This window comes from Syngnathoides biaculeatus, chromosome 16, assembly GCF_019802595.1.
Source record: "Syngnathoides biaculeatus isolate LvHL_M chromosome 16, ASM1980259v1, whole genome shotgun sequence".
NCBI classification, from domain to species: Eukaryota; Metazoa; Chordata; class Actinopteri; order Syngnathiformes; family Syngnathidae; genus Syngnathoides; species Syngnathoides biaculeatus.
In genome coordinates this window covers 6,044,043-6,061,810 of record NC_084655.1, presented here as the reverse complement: position 1 = coordinate 6,061,810, position 17,768 = coordinate 6,044,043, and the positions used below count along the sequence as shown (strand labels likewise).

The following is a 17,768-nucleotide window of genomic DNA, read 5'->3' as shown; positions in this document are numbered from 1 at the left end:
TTGTTTTTTCCATATTTATTTTAAAATACATCATCCACTCGTTGTCACGTCACTTTCATGTTCTCCAGCGAGTGCATGCTTAACAAAGGTCTGTTACATAAAGATTACAAAAATATAACACAGAGAGAGACTTAAAAAAAAATAAAAATAATGAAAAAAAAAAATCAGTGAAGGGGAATGATACACTTGAAAGCCAAAAGGTCATTTGCATCAACCTGACAAAGACACAGAATAACAGGACAATTAAAACGATTTGTAATGAAGCAAACAAAAATTTCATGTCACGTTTAAAAAAGTAAATTATTATTTTTATTCTCACCTTTGTATCCACCTGCAAGTGGTCCAGTTCCTGCACCGTACTTGGCTGCTTTTGCTCCTGAGAAAACCAAGTAAAAATGTGTGTAAAAAAACCAACAACAATGGACAACACCTCACATTCCAGTTTTCTTTCTTTTATTTTGAGAGTACAAGTGTAATAATCATTTCAGAAAAGCGTCCTGTTTGTTCGCTGTAGTGCTAAATTATCAATCGCATTATCGAATTGTTGATTTACCTGTATGTAGAAACAATTATTTTATTACAATTTTAAAAAATAAAAATATATCTGTTTTGTTTGTAGGCGGCACAGTGGCTCAGCTGGAAAGCGTTCAAATTTTCTGAAGTCCCGGATTCGATCCCGGACCCGCCTGTGTGGAGTTTGCATGTTCTCCCCGTGCCTGCGTGGGTTTTCTCTGAGCGCTCCGGTTTCCTCCCACATCCCAAAAACATGCAACATTAATTGGACACTAAAAATGGCCTCTTAGTGTGGTTGTGAGTACGGCTTTGTCTCGATGTGCCCTGCGATTGGCTGGCAACCATTTCAGGGTGTACCACGCCTCCTGCCCATTGACACTCTGGATAGGCTCCAGCTCTCCCTGCAACCCTTGTGGTTAGGGTTAGGATAAGGGGCTAAGAAAATGGATGGATGGATGTTTTGTTTGTAAACGCATCAAATATGTTTGAAGTGTTGAAAACGTTCAGAGAAAGAACAATATAGTACTGAATTGTTGAGATATGGTTTAAAGCTTTAATTTATTTATTTTTTTTAACCATCTAATGCCCTGATCAGACTACAAGATTTGAGCCCCCAATATAGGGCTGATTACCGGGCAATTTCCCAGTTTGGCACTGATAAATTTTGTCAAGCCCGATCCATGACCAACGAGTATGTCCTACGGCAGCCCTATGACACCAAAATAAAAAGTTAGATTTTTGGCAAGTTTGCACGTAGTGTGACATGTCAAAGACAACTTTCCGCCAGCACGTCTTGATGGCAATCAATAGTATTGTGTCTTGTGAACAGTGCTTCACCTCTTGTGTGCTGTTGTCACTGTTGTCAGAATGTGGCATGAACCAATGTTTACTGAAGCTTTAGAGTATGATTTGACATAACGACATTGGCTTGTTTACATACAAACATTACTGCTAGCACTAGCTTCCTAGACTACATACATAACATTACGTTGCCTCCTTGTGCGTTGTATTGAATTAAACGTACGCAAATGTACCTTAATCTCTTCTTGAATGGATATCCCACTTTCCCCTAACAGAGTAAAATACATTGGCGCGATCCATTGTTGTGATCCTCGCCTTGGTAATGGGTGTATCAGCTGACACATTTTCTGGCTCCACCTCTCTGACAGTGTTTAATTTGACAAGACAAAGCCTAGTGATTGGAAAAGATGGAAGACTGTGCTATTTCGTGGCAGTACTCTCCCCACAGCCTATAAAAGCTGAAAGAATGTATGTATTCTAAACCATTTTAGACCCTGATCTCAGATACTTAGCATTTTTTTTTAAATCCATACATTTATTTTCACGCTTGTTAACAAAAGTCTTTTCCTAAATGTGTGAAATTTACAAGATTTTTTTTGCTCTGTCTTGGGGGTCTATGAGTACAACTTGAATTAGAGGTACATGGCTGCATTCAAAGTTTCAACACCCTGCCTCACGGAGCAGCTTATTGTGGCATTTTGCAACAATGCCAGGAAGTTGCTTGTGAAGGAGGAAATCTGACTCGTTTCTGGCTTACCCAAAGTATCTTGACTTGGGCCTAGCTGCTGTGGTACATAGCCTGAGTAAACACACAAATAACACGCAATGATTACAATGTGCGTCAATTAAACACAGCACATACTTCAAATCCCTTCCACATGTCCATACATTTAATGAAATGCAGCATAGATTAATAGAACAATGACATAATGTGGTCAGACAAGAGAACAGTGGGGAAAGTCACCTGCTTGTGGACCTCCATATGCTGAACCTGAAAGCACACAAAATATCATGCCCGTCAATAACAACCTTTTCCTGGTGACCGTAAACTTTGCTCTATTCTATTCGAGCAAAATTACATATGCTTATAAATGATTTGTAAAACTATGCAAATAGTTGATCCTTTCTCCTAAAGATGTTCAGAGTGGACCTTTCCAGCCTCTCAATCACTCGTACAATAATAGCCAATCAGATGGCCGCATTGTCTTCACCCATGTCTTGACACGCCCCTCTCGCCATGTTGTCCCACAAGCAATACTGGTTGTCAGTCGCTTGCGCTTGGAAAAGTTAATGTTAGGAAGAAAATGGTTCGCAGACGCGCTTGGGGAACGTGCAATTCTGATGAAAGATATCCTGCCAGGTTACAAGGGGCCCGGTTGATTCATTTTCCAAAGCCTAAAACACAGTTGACGAAGTGTCTACGATGGATTAAGGCTTGCGCACGTACAACTAAGTGTGGACAACATCAACAAACACAAGGCTGTATGTTCGAAGGTAAGTGAGGGAGAAGTAACTTATCAGTGTCATGCTCCTGGATTCCAGCCAGGGCTGGGCGTGGCCAGCTAATCTGAAGGTGCACACCTGCGCCTCATGACCTTTGATTAAGACCCAGTACATATAGGACCCGGGGGACGACTATTACTCTGCTAGATCATTGCCTCTCATGCCTCGTTCCCGCACTACCGTACTCCTGACGTCTACCTCCCGTGTACCGACCAACGCCTGTCTCCCGACCTACCCCGTAAGCCTGCCGTTACTGATCTTGCTGCTTGTTTGGACTGACTCCCTGGTAACCGACATTGGAACGAATAAAGGCTTATTCTGCACTGCTTACCTCTCACCTGAGTCGTGCATTTGGGTCCACCCCCGAGTCTCGTCCGTGACAGAACGATCTAGCCAAGAACATGGACCCAGCCGACTCTGAAGCCATTCGCCGTGCGCTGCAAGTGCAGGGCAAACGCCTGGGTGAGCAAGAGGCTGCTCTCCAGGGTATGACTCACCAGATCCAGGAGCTCTGCACCCAGCTGCAACCGTGGCTAGCCTCCCAAGCTAGCGCGGCCGCTCTTGTGCCTCCCCGTGCCACCATCACTCCGCTCTCTCGACCAGAGCGGTTCTCAGGCGACTCCGGTAACGTCAAGCCCTTCCTGGCGCAGTGCGATCTCCACTTTGAGCTGCAAGCTCCCGCTTTTCCCACGGACCGCTCCCGGATCGCCTTCGTCATTTCCCACATGACAGGGAGGGCGGAGGCATGGGCCACCGCCGAGTGGAGCCGTAACTTCGTCTGCGCGCTCACCCAGGTGTTCCAGTATGCGGCTCCGGAACGCCAGGCGGCGGCGTCACTCATGACAATTCGCCAGGGGCGTCGCCGCGTGTCCGACTACGCCATCGAGTTCCGGATTCGGGCTGCCGAGAGCCGCTGGAATGAGGAAGCCCTCCATGACGCGTTTTACGGGGGACTGTCCCCACAGATCCGTGGTCACCTCGTGGCCATGGATCTTCCGCCTTCGCTTAACTCCCTCATCGCATTGGCCCTCAAGGTGGACCAGCGCCTCACCGTGCAGAGACAGATGGAGGGCCTGAGGGAGGAGGAGAGGGAGAGTCGCAGTCCGGTTGTTTCCGCTTCCCGGCCACCCGTGTTGTCAGCTTCACCGGAAGCCATGCAAGTGGAGGGGCTTGGCAGCTCAGCGGAGGACCGCTTACGTCGGCGACGAGAGGGACGCTGTTTTTACTGCGGGCGTTTGGGACACTTGATCGCCCGTTGCCCGACTCGACCAGGGCATTCTGACATCAGGATCGCTACTCCGGTGAGGTCCCTTCTTCACCTCACCTTGGGAACGGACTCCCGTTCATGCTCTGTGACGGCTTTCATTGATTCTGGGTCGGAAGAAAATCTGATAAATCCCTGCGTGGTCGAGGAGCTGGGGGCAGCAACCTTTCCCACGCAACGTTTTCGTCACGCCTATGCCGCCAACGGCAAGTTCCTTTGTCGGGTTACACATCGCACTCAGACGCTACGTATGAGCTTTCCGGACGCTCACTCGGAGCGTATTAGCTTTCATGTCTTCGACGCACGTAGTAGCGACATCATCTTGGGCAGCCCGTGGCTCAAAGAACATAATCCGCACATAGATTGGACCACGGGTCAGATCAAGACTTGGGGAGAGGACTGTCTCAGTCGCTGTGTCGCTGTCCGGAGAGACAGGGGTATTCAAGTTGCGCCGGTTCGGCTAACAGAACCTAGTACCGCCCTGGACCTGACCGCAGTGCCCTCCTGCTACCATGACCTACGGGAGGTCTTCTCTGAATCTAAAGCAAAGTCTCTGCCGCCACATCGGTCATACGACTGCGCGATTGAACTCCTGCCAGGCACCTCTCCTCCCAGAGGGAAACTGTTCTCTTTAACCGGACCAGAGCATCAAGCCATGAGGGACTACATCGAGGACTCACTGGCAGCCGGACTCATTCGCCCCTCATCCTCACCAGCCGGTGCGGGGTTTTTTTTGTCAAGAAGAAGGACTCCACGCTGCGACCCTGCATCGACTACCGAGGCCTGAACGACATCACAGTCAAGAACAGGTACCCTTTGCCGCTTATCTCTACAGCATTCGAACTCCTCCAGGGAGCCCGGATCTTCACCAAGCTCGACCTGCGCAGCACTTACCACCTGGTGCGGATTCGGGAAGGGGATGAGTGGAAGACGGCATTCAACACCCCCACAGGGCACTATGAGTATCTGGTGATGCCCTTCGGACTGACTAACGCTCCGGCCGTCTTTCAGAACTTCATCAACGACGTGCTTCGGGAGTTCCTGAACAGATCTGTCTTTGTTTATCTGGATGATATTCTCATCTTTTCAGCAGACCTAACCTCTCACATTCAACAAGTCAGAGAGGTGCTCCGGCGTCTGCAGCAGCACCAATTATACGTGAATATGGAGAAGTGTGAGTTCCATCGGGCATCCGTGTCCTTCCTGGGCTTCGTCCTGGCTGAGGGAGAGATACGGATGGATCCCGGGAAGGTCGACGCGGTGCTGCGGTGGCCTACCCCCACCAACATGAGGGACATACAGAGGTTTCTGGGATTTGCCAATTTCTATAGGAAATTCATAAGGAACTTCAGCTCCGTGGCCGCTCCTCTGCATTCGCTCACCCCGCCACATAACCTCTTCGACTGGTCCGGGACCTGCCAGGAGGCCTTCAGCAGGCTCAAGGCAAGTTTCACTACTGCGCCCGTTCTCATTATTCCGGACCCAGATAACCAGTTTGTGGTGGAGGTGGATGCATCAAATTCAGGAATCGGAGCAGTCTTGTCGCAGAGGAGTCCCAGGGATGGAAGGATCCACCCGTGCGCGTTGCTGTCTAGAAAGTTGACCCCGGCAGAGAGGAACTACGACGTGGGAGATAGGGAACTGCTGGCGGTCAAGAGCGCGTTGGAGGAGTGGCGGCACTGGCTGGAGGGCTCGCAAGTACCGTTCGTTGTCTTCACGGACCATAAGAACCTTGAATACCTGAAGTCGGCGAAGAGGTTGAACGCCCGTCAGGCCAGGTGGGCCCTATTTTTCACCCGCTTCCACTTTAAGGTGTGTTTCTCGCCCAGGCTCCAAAAACGGCAAGCCGGATGCACTCTCGCGGATCCACGAGGGAGGGCGCACGGATTCAGACGCCGCTACTATCCTGCCAGCGGGGTGCTTCGTGGCCGGTTTCACCTGGGCGATCGAGTCGCGGGTGAAGGAGGCTCTGGGAGAGACACCGTCACCCGCGGATTGTCCGTCGGGCCGCCTGTTCGTCATCCCATCTCTGCGGGGAGACGTCATCAACTGGGCCCATACCAACAAGACGGTCTGCCACCCGGGTATGGCGAAGACACGTTCAGTGGTCGAACAAAGGTTCTGGTGGCCTAACCTCAGCAAGGACGTAAGGGAGTTCGTCAACGCCTGCCCGGTGTGTGCTGCCAATAAGACTACGGCCTGTTGGTGATTTGCAACCCCTGTCCATCCCCTTTTGTCCGTGGTCACACATCGCGCTGGACTTCGTCACCGGCCTGCCGCCTTCTCAAGGGAACACAGTGGTGCTGTCCATAGTGGACCGTTTTTCCAAAATGGTCCACTTCGTGCCGCTTCCGAAGATCCCGTCGGCCAAGCAGACAGCCCAGTTGGTATTAGACGAGGTCGTCCGTTACCACGGCCTACCCCAGGACATCGTTTCGGACAGGGGTCCGCAATTCAGCGCCCGTTTCTGGAAGGAGTTCTGCAACCTCATCGGCGCTTCAGCAAGTCGGACATCGGGTCATCACCCAGAGTCTAACGGCCAGACTGAGAGGATTAACCAGGAATTAGAGACCGGTCTTCGATGTCTGGCATCCAGGGACCAGAGCACGTGGAGCCAGCACATCAAGTGGGTGGAGTATGCCCACAATTCTCTACCTTCCGCTTCAACAGGTATGGCTCCACTCCATGTCGTGCATGGGTATCCTCTGTCCCTGTTTCCTCCACTGGTCACAGAATCCACAGTTCCGTCGGCCCTGGCCATGGTGCGACGCTGCAAACGGACCTGGGAAGCAGCTCGGAGGACACTGCTGCGCATGAGCAGCGCCTACAAGGCCGCAGCAGACCGCAAGAGGAGGGCCGCACCTGAGCTCAGAGTGGGACAGCGAGTGTGGCTCTTCACCAAAGATCTCCCGCTGCGGACGGAATCCCGCAAACTTGCTCCCAGGTTCGTTGGCCCGTTCCCGGTTTCCAAAGTTATTAACCCGGTCGCCGTCTCGTTGAAACTGCCCAGGTCGATGAGGGTGCACCCGACGTTCCACGTCAGCAGACTTCACCCGAATCGCACATCGTCGTTGGCTCCTCCGCTCAAATCCCCCCCGTCCCCCCGCATGGTCGACGGTGGGTTGGTGTACACTGTGCGCCGGTTGCTGTCTTCCCGTCGCAGAGGAAGGGGGGTCCAGTACCTGGTGGACTGGGAGGGATATGGCCCGGAGGAGCGCTCTTGGATCCCCTCCCGCTTCGTCGTGGACCGCTCCCTCATCAGGGACTTTCACGCGGCTCACCCTGATGCTCCTGTGCCGTCCAGAGCCGGCCGTTGAGGGGGGGGGTTCTGTCATGCTCCTGGATTCCAGCCAGGGCTGGGCGTGGCCAGCTAATCTGAAGGTGCACACCTGCGCCTCATGACCTTTGATTAAGACCCAGTACATATAGGAACCGGGGGACGACTACTACTCTGCTAGATCGTTGCCTCTCATGCCTCGTTCCCGCACTACCGTACTCCTGACGTCTACCTCCCGTGTACCGACCAACGCCTGTCTCCCGACCTACCCCGTAAGCCTGCCGTTACTGATCTTGCTGCTTGTTTGGACTGACTCCCTGGTAACCGACATTGGAACGAATAAAGGCTTATTCCGCACTGCTTACCTTTCACCTGAGTCGTGCATTTGGGTCCACCCCCGAGTCTCGTCCGTGACAATCAGAGTTTAATTGAATTATTATCAGTGCTTTGTACATTGCAGGACAACATCTTTCACTAGTGTATCACTGACCTGCTGAATGGTGAATGCTGGAATGTGTGTGTGTATATATAATATATATATATATATATATATATATATATATATTATTTTTATTATTTTTTTTAAATATAAGCTTTATTTAACCAGGTTGGTCACATTGAAGTTAGAGTCCTCTTTTTCAAGAGACCTTGGCCAAAACAGATCTTTTCATCAAATCATGAAGAAAAGTTTTGCTTTGATTTTTTTCCGGGATATAAGTGCATTGTGACCATTATTTTATACTGTACATTTTTAAGTAATTATGTTGGTCGGGATCTAAATATTTTTCGTCGTCGTACTTCGTCTGAAAATGTTTGAGAATCACCATAATGTATACATTGAAAGGGGGCCCCTTACCTGCAGTAGCTCATGAAAGTGGGTCAAGTGCAGTAGAACTGCACTTTTTCCCACAACATAATCACTTATTCTCACCATGTTTGCTGGCACTTTTGCTGCCATCACCGCTCAGGCCGATGGGCTGGGGTACGTAAGGGTACCCACCGTCTCCTGAGGAGCAAACACATTCAAGGTTATCAACGTAAGAAGGAAACAGGTTTATGAAAAAGGTTTTTTAAAAATGTACCTTCAAGTCTGGCGGATGCCACGGGAGCGCCACCATAAGGAACCTGAGCTTCTGCTACTGGTGACGCGCCTCCTTCAAGATGAAAAAAAAAAAAAACTTAGTAGATGCATTACTTTGATCATTGAAAGTGAGGTCAGGCATTCTCACCATATTTACCAGCTGTTGGGTCCAGACCACCACCAAGACCTCCTGAAAGAAGATGAGAGGTTATTTTATTCACGTACAGTAGGTACTTGTCATGAGCTGGACTGCTTCATGTCTTACCATATGGGACCTGAGGCTGTCCAGCGTAACCTCCAGTACCCAGAGCTGCAACATGCGGTGGAGAAAAAAAGAAAAGAAAAAGAACTTTGACATTTTTATTTGTGCCTTCTAAGTTCACTGTGCACTGCATCTCTCATCCCGAAGTGCTATTATACAATTCTGTGTAAATTGTATAAAAGCTGAGGTGAAAATTCAAATTAGATCCATTTAATGCTAATTTTTTTGTGTTATCTCTTATAATAAATTGCATTATTTTATACATAGGTATATAATATTTAATGACCTAATTTTTTGACATTTTTAATATAAATTGTTTACAAGATGACAAAAACATCACTTGTTTAATCGGAAAAAATAATTTTTATTTTTTTTTTTATACAAGTTGTCACTGTAGGGCTGAAACCGCCAAGGTCCAAATTTGGTCAGTTTCGTTTATTTATTTAGTTTCATAAATCAATACTAACGGTCAGTCTGCTATTTTCCTCTCAGAACCTTGTCTACAATACAGTAACAAGATGATGAAAGCAAAAAACATTACATGACAAGAGCTACACCCAGTGGACAGAAGTTTTTTGTTTTTGTTTTGTTTTAATCAGCACTCACCAGCTCCATAAGGGTTTCCATAACCATTCCCATAACCTGTTAAAAGATGTGGCGAGTAATAGTAGTCATTTGTACAGTATATAGATTCAAGTACAAAGTACATTCATCTTTGGTTTGGTGTTTTCTTACCCAAGCCATTGCCTGGCAGAGCACCCCCGTATCTTCCAGCACCGTTACCATAACCTGTCATTCAACACAATACCAAAACACTGTCACTCACTACATTGTTTTTTCTGAGGAAAATAGCGGACATCCTAGAAAGTCACATTTAAAAAAAAAAAAAAAAAAAAAAAACGCCTGACCTGTTGATACCCCTGCAGGACCTTTTGTGTATCCCCCCTGACCAAGAGCAGCTGGATCTGACAAGATTGATTTTGGTTATGGGTTTTAAAAAAGAAAAATAGCAAAACTCAAGCTAATGCCTGGCCTTACCTCCAAGGTTCCCAGCTGTTCCCATGTAACCTCCTTGCCCTAAAGCTGTGCAGCACAAAAAAACGTGACAATGTTTACACCCTGACGCTGCAGGAGGAATGTTACCTGAAATGTTGGTGGGCCGGCATTACCTGGTCCGTAAGCCCCTGGGGCCAGGTTTCCTCCAAGATAGTTGTTCCCTGCACCATTAACATAACCTGTGAAAGACCAGAACACAACAGGTTCACACATGATCGCACCACACAAAACAAATAAGACAAAAAGCTCAACGAGGTTGCCACTGTAAATTCGCGATTCAGCATTATATTTTGTTTCATGCTTGTTGTTATTCTTCTTTTATCGTTTTATTGAATTCCATTAGAAATCATTTAAAAATGTTTTGCCTGACCAGTCCCCAAGTCTTTTTAATGATCTTCTGACAATCCATTTTATTGTCAGTTTTTTTTACCTTCCTGCACTTCAGCCCGGGTGACGCCTAAACCTGTCTTTGGATACAAAAGTATGTTTCTTTGTACTCCTGGTACTTGAGGACTTGACGCTTGCTGGCCTAGGGAACCGCTGATTTCATGTCCATTTGAGATTTCTGGACTTCTCTGTTCAGGAACTAAAACAATTCCGGATGCAGGAGCTTGTGAGCGAGTGTGTTGGGATGGTAAAAGTTGAAACTGTTCAGGTCTTGGCGATTGAGGAGCATGTTGAGGCACTACTTTGGGTGTCATCCTGGAATCGGATGGCTTGTGGTGATTGTTTGGCGAATATGAGGTTACACAGTTTTTGTTTCTGGCGTTGTGGACGAGCAGATCCCTGGTGTCTGCTCGTGGACTCCGGTTTGTGGAGCTTGTCTCTACCAACAGACTGTGGCTGTCTTTGTCCATGACTCAAGCTTGATTGCTGAAGAGCACCACCTGCAGCCTGACCGACCCTTTGCTCCCTTGCGATCAGTCCGAGGTTGGACAAATTCGGTTTGGGGTCAAGGCTTTTGGTTCCACTTGTGGTTGACGCCACTTCAGGTCTTAAAATATTTGCATGTGCTGTTCCCATGGTGGACCTTTTAGCTCCAAAAGTTCCTTCTGATCGTCCAAACAAGATACTAAGCGCCCCGGTTTTTGCTGTCTTTGGATCCTGAGCGACACGACCACAGCGTCCTCTTCCATTCCTCCCAGTTCCGCCGGAGAAACACCTGACGGGGGACATATCATCATGCAAAACGTGTTCATCCCACGACATCAAAATAATGGCGTCCATCACATGCACCTTGCAACCGCCAGCGTCCATGGTGCCAAAGAGCCTTTGAGTCAGCTTAAACCCATGTGGACTCCAATGCAAAACAGAATGCATAAAAAAGGGATAATATACACGATTTGTTCCAGGATGTTGGGTTAAATGAGCCCAGAATCAAGTATTTCTTTAGATTTGTGCATTCAATTTTTTTTTTTTAAAAAAAGAAAATAATATATATAATATATAAATCTTACAGAAATTCCACGAGTTCAGATATTGTCTTTCTAGTACCTGGTCGCACGGCAGGGTAGCCCATGCTGTTGTAAGGTGTGTACCCTGGAAATAAAAGAAATAAATATTAGTAGTGCAACATGGATGGAGCTGTGTTAAAAGGAAATGGATGCTCACCTGGAAGAGGGCCAACACCATAAACTATGGTCACAAAAAACAGCAACAGTTTTACTCATAAGGTCAGATAATATTGCATATGTTTCCGACAAAGATGACAAACACTTGAGCCTAGCGCAATAAGTCCACCGAGGCTTGTCTTACCTCGTTTGCCTCCGTGGCCCAAGCTCGCGCCATTCGCAGGCGCGAGGCCAGCTGGCAAGTCCGTGCCAAGGTTACCACCTGTGATAAATACTTTGAGTAGTCTCAGATTGTCAACAGAAGAGCTTCAAAAATAGATGAGAAATAAAGAGGCTTAAATACCAGAGAGAGCATGGTTTCCATAGGCAGGAAATCGTCCGGGTACGACACCTCGTCCAAGTTGTTGGTAACCCCCTATGGAAACAATCATTTATTCCATAGTTGCGATATCTGCTAATTTTGTGCATTTGACAAATGTTGCAGATGTTTCAACCTAAATATAGTGATTGAAAAAAAAAACCCACATTATATATTATCTGGGTTAGCTACATGTATAAGGCAAATTTTGCATATTTTGAGACAAAGTCTGGTACCCTCTAGTGGTAGGCAAAAGACTGTTCAGTTAAGTACAGTTCAGTTGTACCAGTATTTTATTGTTAGATTAAAAAATGGGCACTTGCATTTAATCAAGAACATTGTTTTTGTATAAATTGTCTCATTATTTAAGAGGACCTTTTCGACTGTCCAAACACAGGGGGAATGTTTAAATTGTGAAAAACATGACAGCATCTTGTGAAACTATTTACTTTTTAGAAATAAAACTTGTCTCAATTTAATGAACACTTAGGCCTAGTGGGCTGCTGAATTTAATGTTGTTCATATTTGTGGTACTTGGAGATTCAAGTACATGCACACGCACGCACACACTGTATAGCTCCTGATAAAAACTTACCACCTCCTAGTGGACTGGGAACATGATAATGGCCAACTGAATGGAGAAAAGCATTTAAATACAATGATTGTTTTGCAAACCCAACTTTCTTATTTATATAGAGAATGACCAATCATTAAGAAAATGAAACATACTTCCTGCTTTCAGTGGTTTGTTGGCATATCTGCTCGCCAGTGCTCCGTGGGCACCATTCACTATGACACAATATCAAAACATTACAAATGAATTGCTCACAGTGGTGAAAGTGTACAGATGAATATGTGCTAAGAAGCAGTAACCTCCTTTGGTTCCAATGCCGACACCTGGAATGCAGATGCAAGAGTTTCCGTCACTTAACAGAGGTGCAATTCAAACAAGACGTTGTACTTTCTCAAATTGTGGAGGCCACTTCAATAAGTTCCTTGATGCAACTCATGATCGCTTTTGGAGTTCTGTTACCGACAAACAAGTACTCGGGCCACAATATATTTATGTTAAAGAAAGCTACGAGCTACAAAACTACTTTTTCTACCCATTCTCTCACTTTTTTGCCATTTCAATATATTTCCCCAAAAAAACGTGGATATTTACAGTCTGCACACCCCTATTTAAATGCCTGTTTTTGTGATATAAAAAACAAACAAAATTAACGAAGATCAATCGATTCAAAACTTTTTTCCACCATTCAAGTGACCTATAAACTGTAGAACGCAATGATTAAAAAAAAAAAACAAAGAAACATTTTATAGTGCCCTTTCACTCAGCTGGAAAGCGTTGGCCTCACAGTTCTGAGGTCCCGGGTTCAACCCCGGACCCGCCTGTGTGGAGTTTGCATGTTTTCCCTATGCCTGCATGGGTTTTCTCCAGGTACTCCAGTTTAATCCCACAACCCAAAAACATGCAACATTAGTTGGACACTCTAAATTGATGGTGAGTGTGTAACATGGAAACTCCACACAGTGAAGGCTGGGATTGAATATATATCCATCCATTTTCTTCACAGTTTATCATCACGAGGGTCACGAAGAGTGCTGGAGCCTACCCCAACTGTCAATGGGTAGGAGCCGCAGTACACCCTGAACTGGTTGCAAATCACGGGGCACATCGAGAGAAACAGCCGCACTCACAATCACACCTAGGGGTAATTTAGAGTGTCCAATTAATGTTGCATGTTTTTGGAATGTGGGAGGAAACAGGAGTGCCCAGAGGAAACCCACACAGGCACGGGGAGAACATGCAAACTTCACACAGGTGGGTCCGCGATTGAACCCGGGACCTAACCGCCCTGAATATTTTATATATATATATTATATATATATATATATATATATATATATATATATATATATAATATATATATATATATATATATATATTATATATATATATATATATATATATATGTGTGTGTGTGTGTGTGTTGTGTGTATAATTAAATGTGTAAAAAAAAAACTCATTGGAGTTGTATGGGTTGAAGGAGATTTCTCTTGGAATGTTTTATATCCAATGTAGTTCTTTTCATTTTGTTTTCATTTGCTTTTCCCTTGCCTAGAATAGAAATCCCCTCCTCCCAAAAGAAGTCATCTCTCTTCCGAATGAATAGACACAGAGAAACAGTATTTAATGATTTTATAAAAATTGCAATGCCATTCTCTGTACCTCTGGCTGGGATGATCCTCCTCCAGGACACACCCTGAGCTTTAACCCCTGTAAAATCAAAATATTTACATTAATAACCACATTCCACAATTTAGACTTAACCTCCTAAATAGTTGGACTGAATGGTCGCATACACAAAGGCATCCACTGAAGATTTAAAAAAAAAAATGGGCGACTGTGTGTGAAATCCGCAGCTTCTTCTCACATGCAGCCGCCAAATTTTATCCCGCCTCAGATCCTCAATCTTTTGATCCAAATATATTAAATGATTGCAAGTCCAGTAGACTGCAGTGATTTTTAACACGTGGGTGAGAGGCACCAACTGAAGGAGCCGATTCTTGGCAGCTTTCGAAGATAAACCACCCTACTCTTTCCTGTTAAATTGGAATAGCTGTGCTGGTCATTTTATGCTGCAGTATTCATAACAACAATAACTTATATTTATAAAGTGCCTTTTAAGGGAGCCAATGGAATGTATGACGCTTGAATTTATTGATTGATTTTTTACAGTACAATGTTTATTCATCGAGGAAAGACTCACAGAGGATAAAAACTCATAACAACCAAACATGCATGAAATGTCACATTTTGAACATTCGTAAAAATCCTTTTTTTCCCCTGATCAAATCTTTCATAGGCTATAGTAAGTCTATGAAAAAAATACAAAATAAAATATTAAGTACAATGAATAAAAAGCAAATATTTCCAAAGAGTTATTCTGACATTGTGTTAATTTGACTCAGCAGTTAGGTTTTTTTTCTTACCGCCTTGCAGAGTTTGTCTGGCGAGGCAGAGGAGCAGCGAGGTCTGAAGAAGAGCCGAACACCACATGATGGAGGAGGGCAACCAAATGATGGAAGAATGAATGCATGTGGCATCCTCTTATGTCTTTTATATACAAGTGCCTAAACCTCCCACCGAGCATGACTCGCCCTTGGGCAGGCGAGTGCCGTTTCCAGGGTAACGCTTACGTTGAAATACAGAGAGTCTCTGACTTCGAAGAGGAAGTTGTTTTTTTTTTTTAAAAAAAAAACCTGTCCTGTTCAGATGCACAGCCTTGCAGAATGGTGGATCTCTATACCTTTGTGGTGGAAAAATTTTCCAGTGCACCAGGGGAGTTTGAAATATTCCCTCACTTTATTTTTAATTATTCTGATCCTTACTGAAAATGCAGCCAGAGAGGAAAGGGTTTCAGGAGCCAAACAGAGGGAACGAGTGGACAGGGGGACTAGGGTTGAAAACCACAGCAAAACAACACTGACACAGTCTTGATATTTGAATATAAGTAACGTGACGACAGTTATTTGCAGATTGAGGTGTGTGTGTGTGGGGGGGGGGGGTCGTACACCCACTGAGGACATGCAATAACTAACGACACCACAAGAGAACCACAGAAAAGGACAGGACAAGACAGGATGTGGGAAAATGAGCAAGACATGAATAGGATTACAAATGAGCTCATTAGAGGGAGAGCCAAAGTTAGATGTTTTGGAGACAGGGTTAGAGAGAGCAGATCTCAATGGTTTGGATATGTTCAGAGGTGAGAGAGTGAGTATGTTGGTAGAAGGGTGCTGATGATGGAGCTGCCAGGCAAAAGAGCAAGAGGAAGACCTAAGAAAAGATTGATGGATGTTGTGAGGGAGGACATGAGGACAGTGGGTGTTAGAGAAGAAGATGCACGAGATAGGCTTAGATGGTAAAAGACACGCTGTAGCAACCCCTCACGGGACAAGTCGAAAGGAAAAGAATAATATATATATATATATATATATATATATATATATATATATATATTAAACAGTGATCATGATTGCGGGCAGCATGGTGCAGCAGATAAGCGCATTTTCTGCAAGTGGAGGGTCGTATCCCCTGCCCAAGTGTCTGTTGTTCCTGTGGCCCTGGGCAAGACATTGCCTAAGAATGAATGATTGTTGAATGATTGGTGGTGGTCGTAGGGGGCACTGGTACAGAATGGTGGCCATGGTTCTGTCAGAATAACCCAAGGCAGCTGGAGCTACACAAGTACAGTAGTTACCACCAGCACGTGAATGTGGAGTGAATGAAGAGTGCATGCAATTGTTAAGTGCCTTTGAGTGTCTGGAAAAGTGCTAAAAAAGTATAGTGCATTATTATGATGATGATTATTATTCTTGTCGACCAATTCAGGGTGTACCCTGCCTCCTGTCTGATGATAGCTGGGATGGGCTCCAGCACTCCAACCTGTATGGATAAGCGTTTCAGATGGATGGATGCATATTAATATTATTAAGTCACTGATGGTGTAGGAGTACACTCACCTGACTTTGGTGGTGAAGTGGGGGTTCAATTCCCACTCAGTGATGGTGTGAATGAGAGCAACAGTCGTAGTCTATGCGTGCATGTGCCCTATCACTGACTGGTGACCAGTTCAGGGTGATAACTACCTTTTGTCTGAGATCAGCTGGGACAGGCACTCATGACCCTAAGCAGGAAAAGCAGTGTTGATAATGAGTGGAATATTACTTGTATGCATGTAATGAATTTTTATTATTATTAAAAAGTGATCACCAAAAGAAAGCTAAGCTTCGCCAATAAGCATATCAATAAATGCAGCATAGGAGCGATAAGTTGTCTAAAAGTGGGTTTAAGAGGATTTGGTGGTGGGCTCACAGGAGTGAACAAGATGGAAGTGCAACCATGCCAACACATTCTTTTCAAAAACAATTTAGTGAAAGAATTACCTTAGCAACAAGAAGTTGTGATCAGGTGTTTAGACGACGAATGTTAAGCATCAACCTGTGGTGGCATTTATTTCATTCTTTATGTAACATTTACATTGTCTGAGCACATCAGCACATAAGCTAGTTCTGCTTCGAAAGAAAGTGCTCCAGATATATATATATATATTTTTTTTACCTCCAGCTGACGTTGGACCACCGCATCGTCTTCCATGGAGGTAGCAGGCAAAAGACCAAAACATCATTCCTGTCTGACTCACTGGCTGCTGCTTCACCTTTAAACATTTGGGTGTCTGTGCACATTTGCTTGGCAATAAAAGTCACAATGCCACCCGTAAGGGCCTGCTGCCTTCGTGAAAGAGCGTGAGGCGACGGTTGTCGAGAGGTTTGTCGGGATAAAGACTGACTGTGTCAGCTCATTTTGCCACAGAGGATTTTTCAAACAGGGCATGGTGTCTGGATACTCATCTGGATGCTAGTTTCACGGTGGTCTGTCCTCTCACAAATATTAAAAATGTGGACATAGATGACAACGGTCCTGATGTGCCCTGAAATATATTAGACAATCATAACAGGTATTTAATTAGCCTTGTCAGTTTTCAAATCGAGATGTCATCAAAATACTGTTTAGAGGGTAAAAATATTAACATTTTATCGTGAAGGATAACAATACGGTCAGTCTGCCATTTCTTCTGTCACAATGTCATGACAGACATCACCCAATCACATTCTATGAAGCACAGTTAGATACAGCTTTGTGTTGAGGATGCAATCAGTTTTGGGGTTTCCGACAAACATGAAAGTTGTGCCTCATCTTGTTCGTCTGTTCCTATCCCTGTGGCTTTTGGAGACTCAGCTTCTGTTTCCTTTTCTGCTCTCTGAGGATTAAGACAACAGTAAAATCAGAGCATTTCCTGATCTGCTATCCGTGGATTACGGAACATTGCATCACTTTGGCCTATCTTGAATGCCTGACCCGCTTGACTATAATATGAACTGCTCTCTATCATAGCAACTTGATCTGTCACAATTATTTTTAAATTCATTTTAAAAATCCTTCAATTTTTTTCTAGTAGTAGGCTGTTTTGCGCTTGGTTCCTTCACGACATTCATCATGTGTCAGAAACAATAC

The 17,768-nt window shown here is 45.2% G+C and overlaps 1 protein-coding gene across 3 annotated transcripts; it reads right to left on the bottom strand.

The window, feature by feature from the left end:
* Positions 1-17,513, bottom strand: LOC133514469 (spidroin-2). 3 transcript variants are annotated; one of them, XM_061846202.1, is made up of 26 exons: positions 17,285-17,513; positions 16,815-17,184; positions 16,640-16,694; positions 16,217-16,380; positions 14,684-16,139; positions 13,920-13,967; positions 12,560-12,583; positions 12,416-12,475; positions 12,282-12,317; positions 11,672-11,743; positions 11,513-11,590; positions 11,369-11,392; positions 11,252-11,296; positions 9,871-9,936; positions 9,740-9,784; positions 9,610-9,666; positions 9,437-9,490; positions 9,308-9,343; positions 8,705-8,749; positions 8,588-8,629; positions 8,441-8,512; positions 8,290-8,364; positions 2,279-2,305; positions 2,072-2,113; positions 320-376; positions 1-215 (listed from the first exon to the last, which is right to left on the bottom strand). In XM_061846202.1, the coding sequence occupies exons 5-26, from the start codon at positions 14,748-14,750 to the stop codon at positions 211-213; spliced, it is 1,077 nt and encodes a 358-aa protein (XP_061702186.1). In that variant the 5' UTR covers positions 14,751-16,139; positions 16,217-16,380; positions 16,640-16,694; positions 16,815-17,184; positions 17,285-17,513; the 3' UTR covers positions 1-210. The 3 variants fall into 3 exon arrangements, with proteins under 3 accessions (XP_061702186.1, XP_061702187.1, XP_061702188.1); XM_061846203.1 differs by lacking the exon at positions 12,560-12,583; XM_061846204.1 differs by lacking the exons at positions 11,252-11,296; positions 11,369-11,392; positions 11,513-11,590; ... (8 more) ...; positions 16,815-17,184; positions 17,285-17,513 and adding an exon at positions 10,188-10,766.
* Positions 17,514-17,768: the final 255 nt, after the last annotated feature.

Bases quoted from the DNA above. Each gene is read 5' to 3' on its own strand.
- LOC133514469 (XM_061846202.1), bottom strand. From the start codon at position 14,750: ATGTGGTGTTCGGCTCTTCTTCAGACCTCGCTGCTCCTCTGCCTCGCC. The intron at 9,785-9,870 runs GTAATGCCGGCC...TGTGCTGCACAG, and splicing joins CCCAGGGGCTTACGGACCAG to CTTTAGGGCAAGGAGGTTAC. The intron at 2,114-2,278 runs GTGACTTTCCCC...GTGTTTACTCAG, and splicing joins ATATGGAGGTCCACAAGCAG to GCTATGTACCACAGCAGCTA.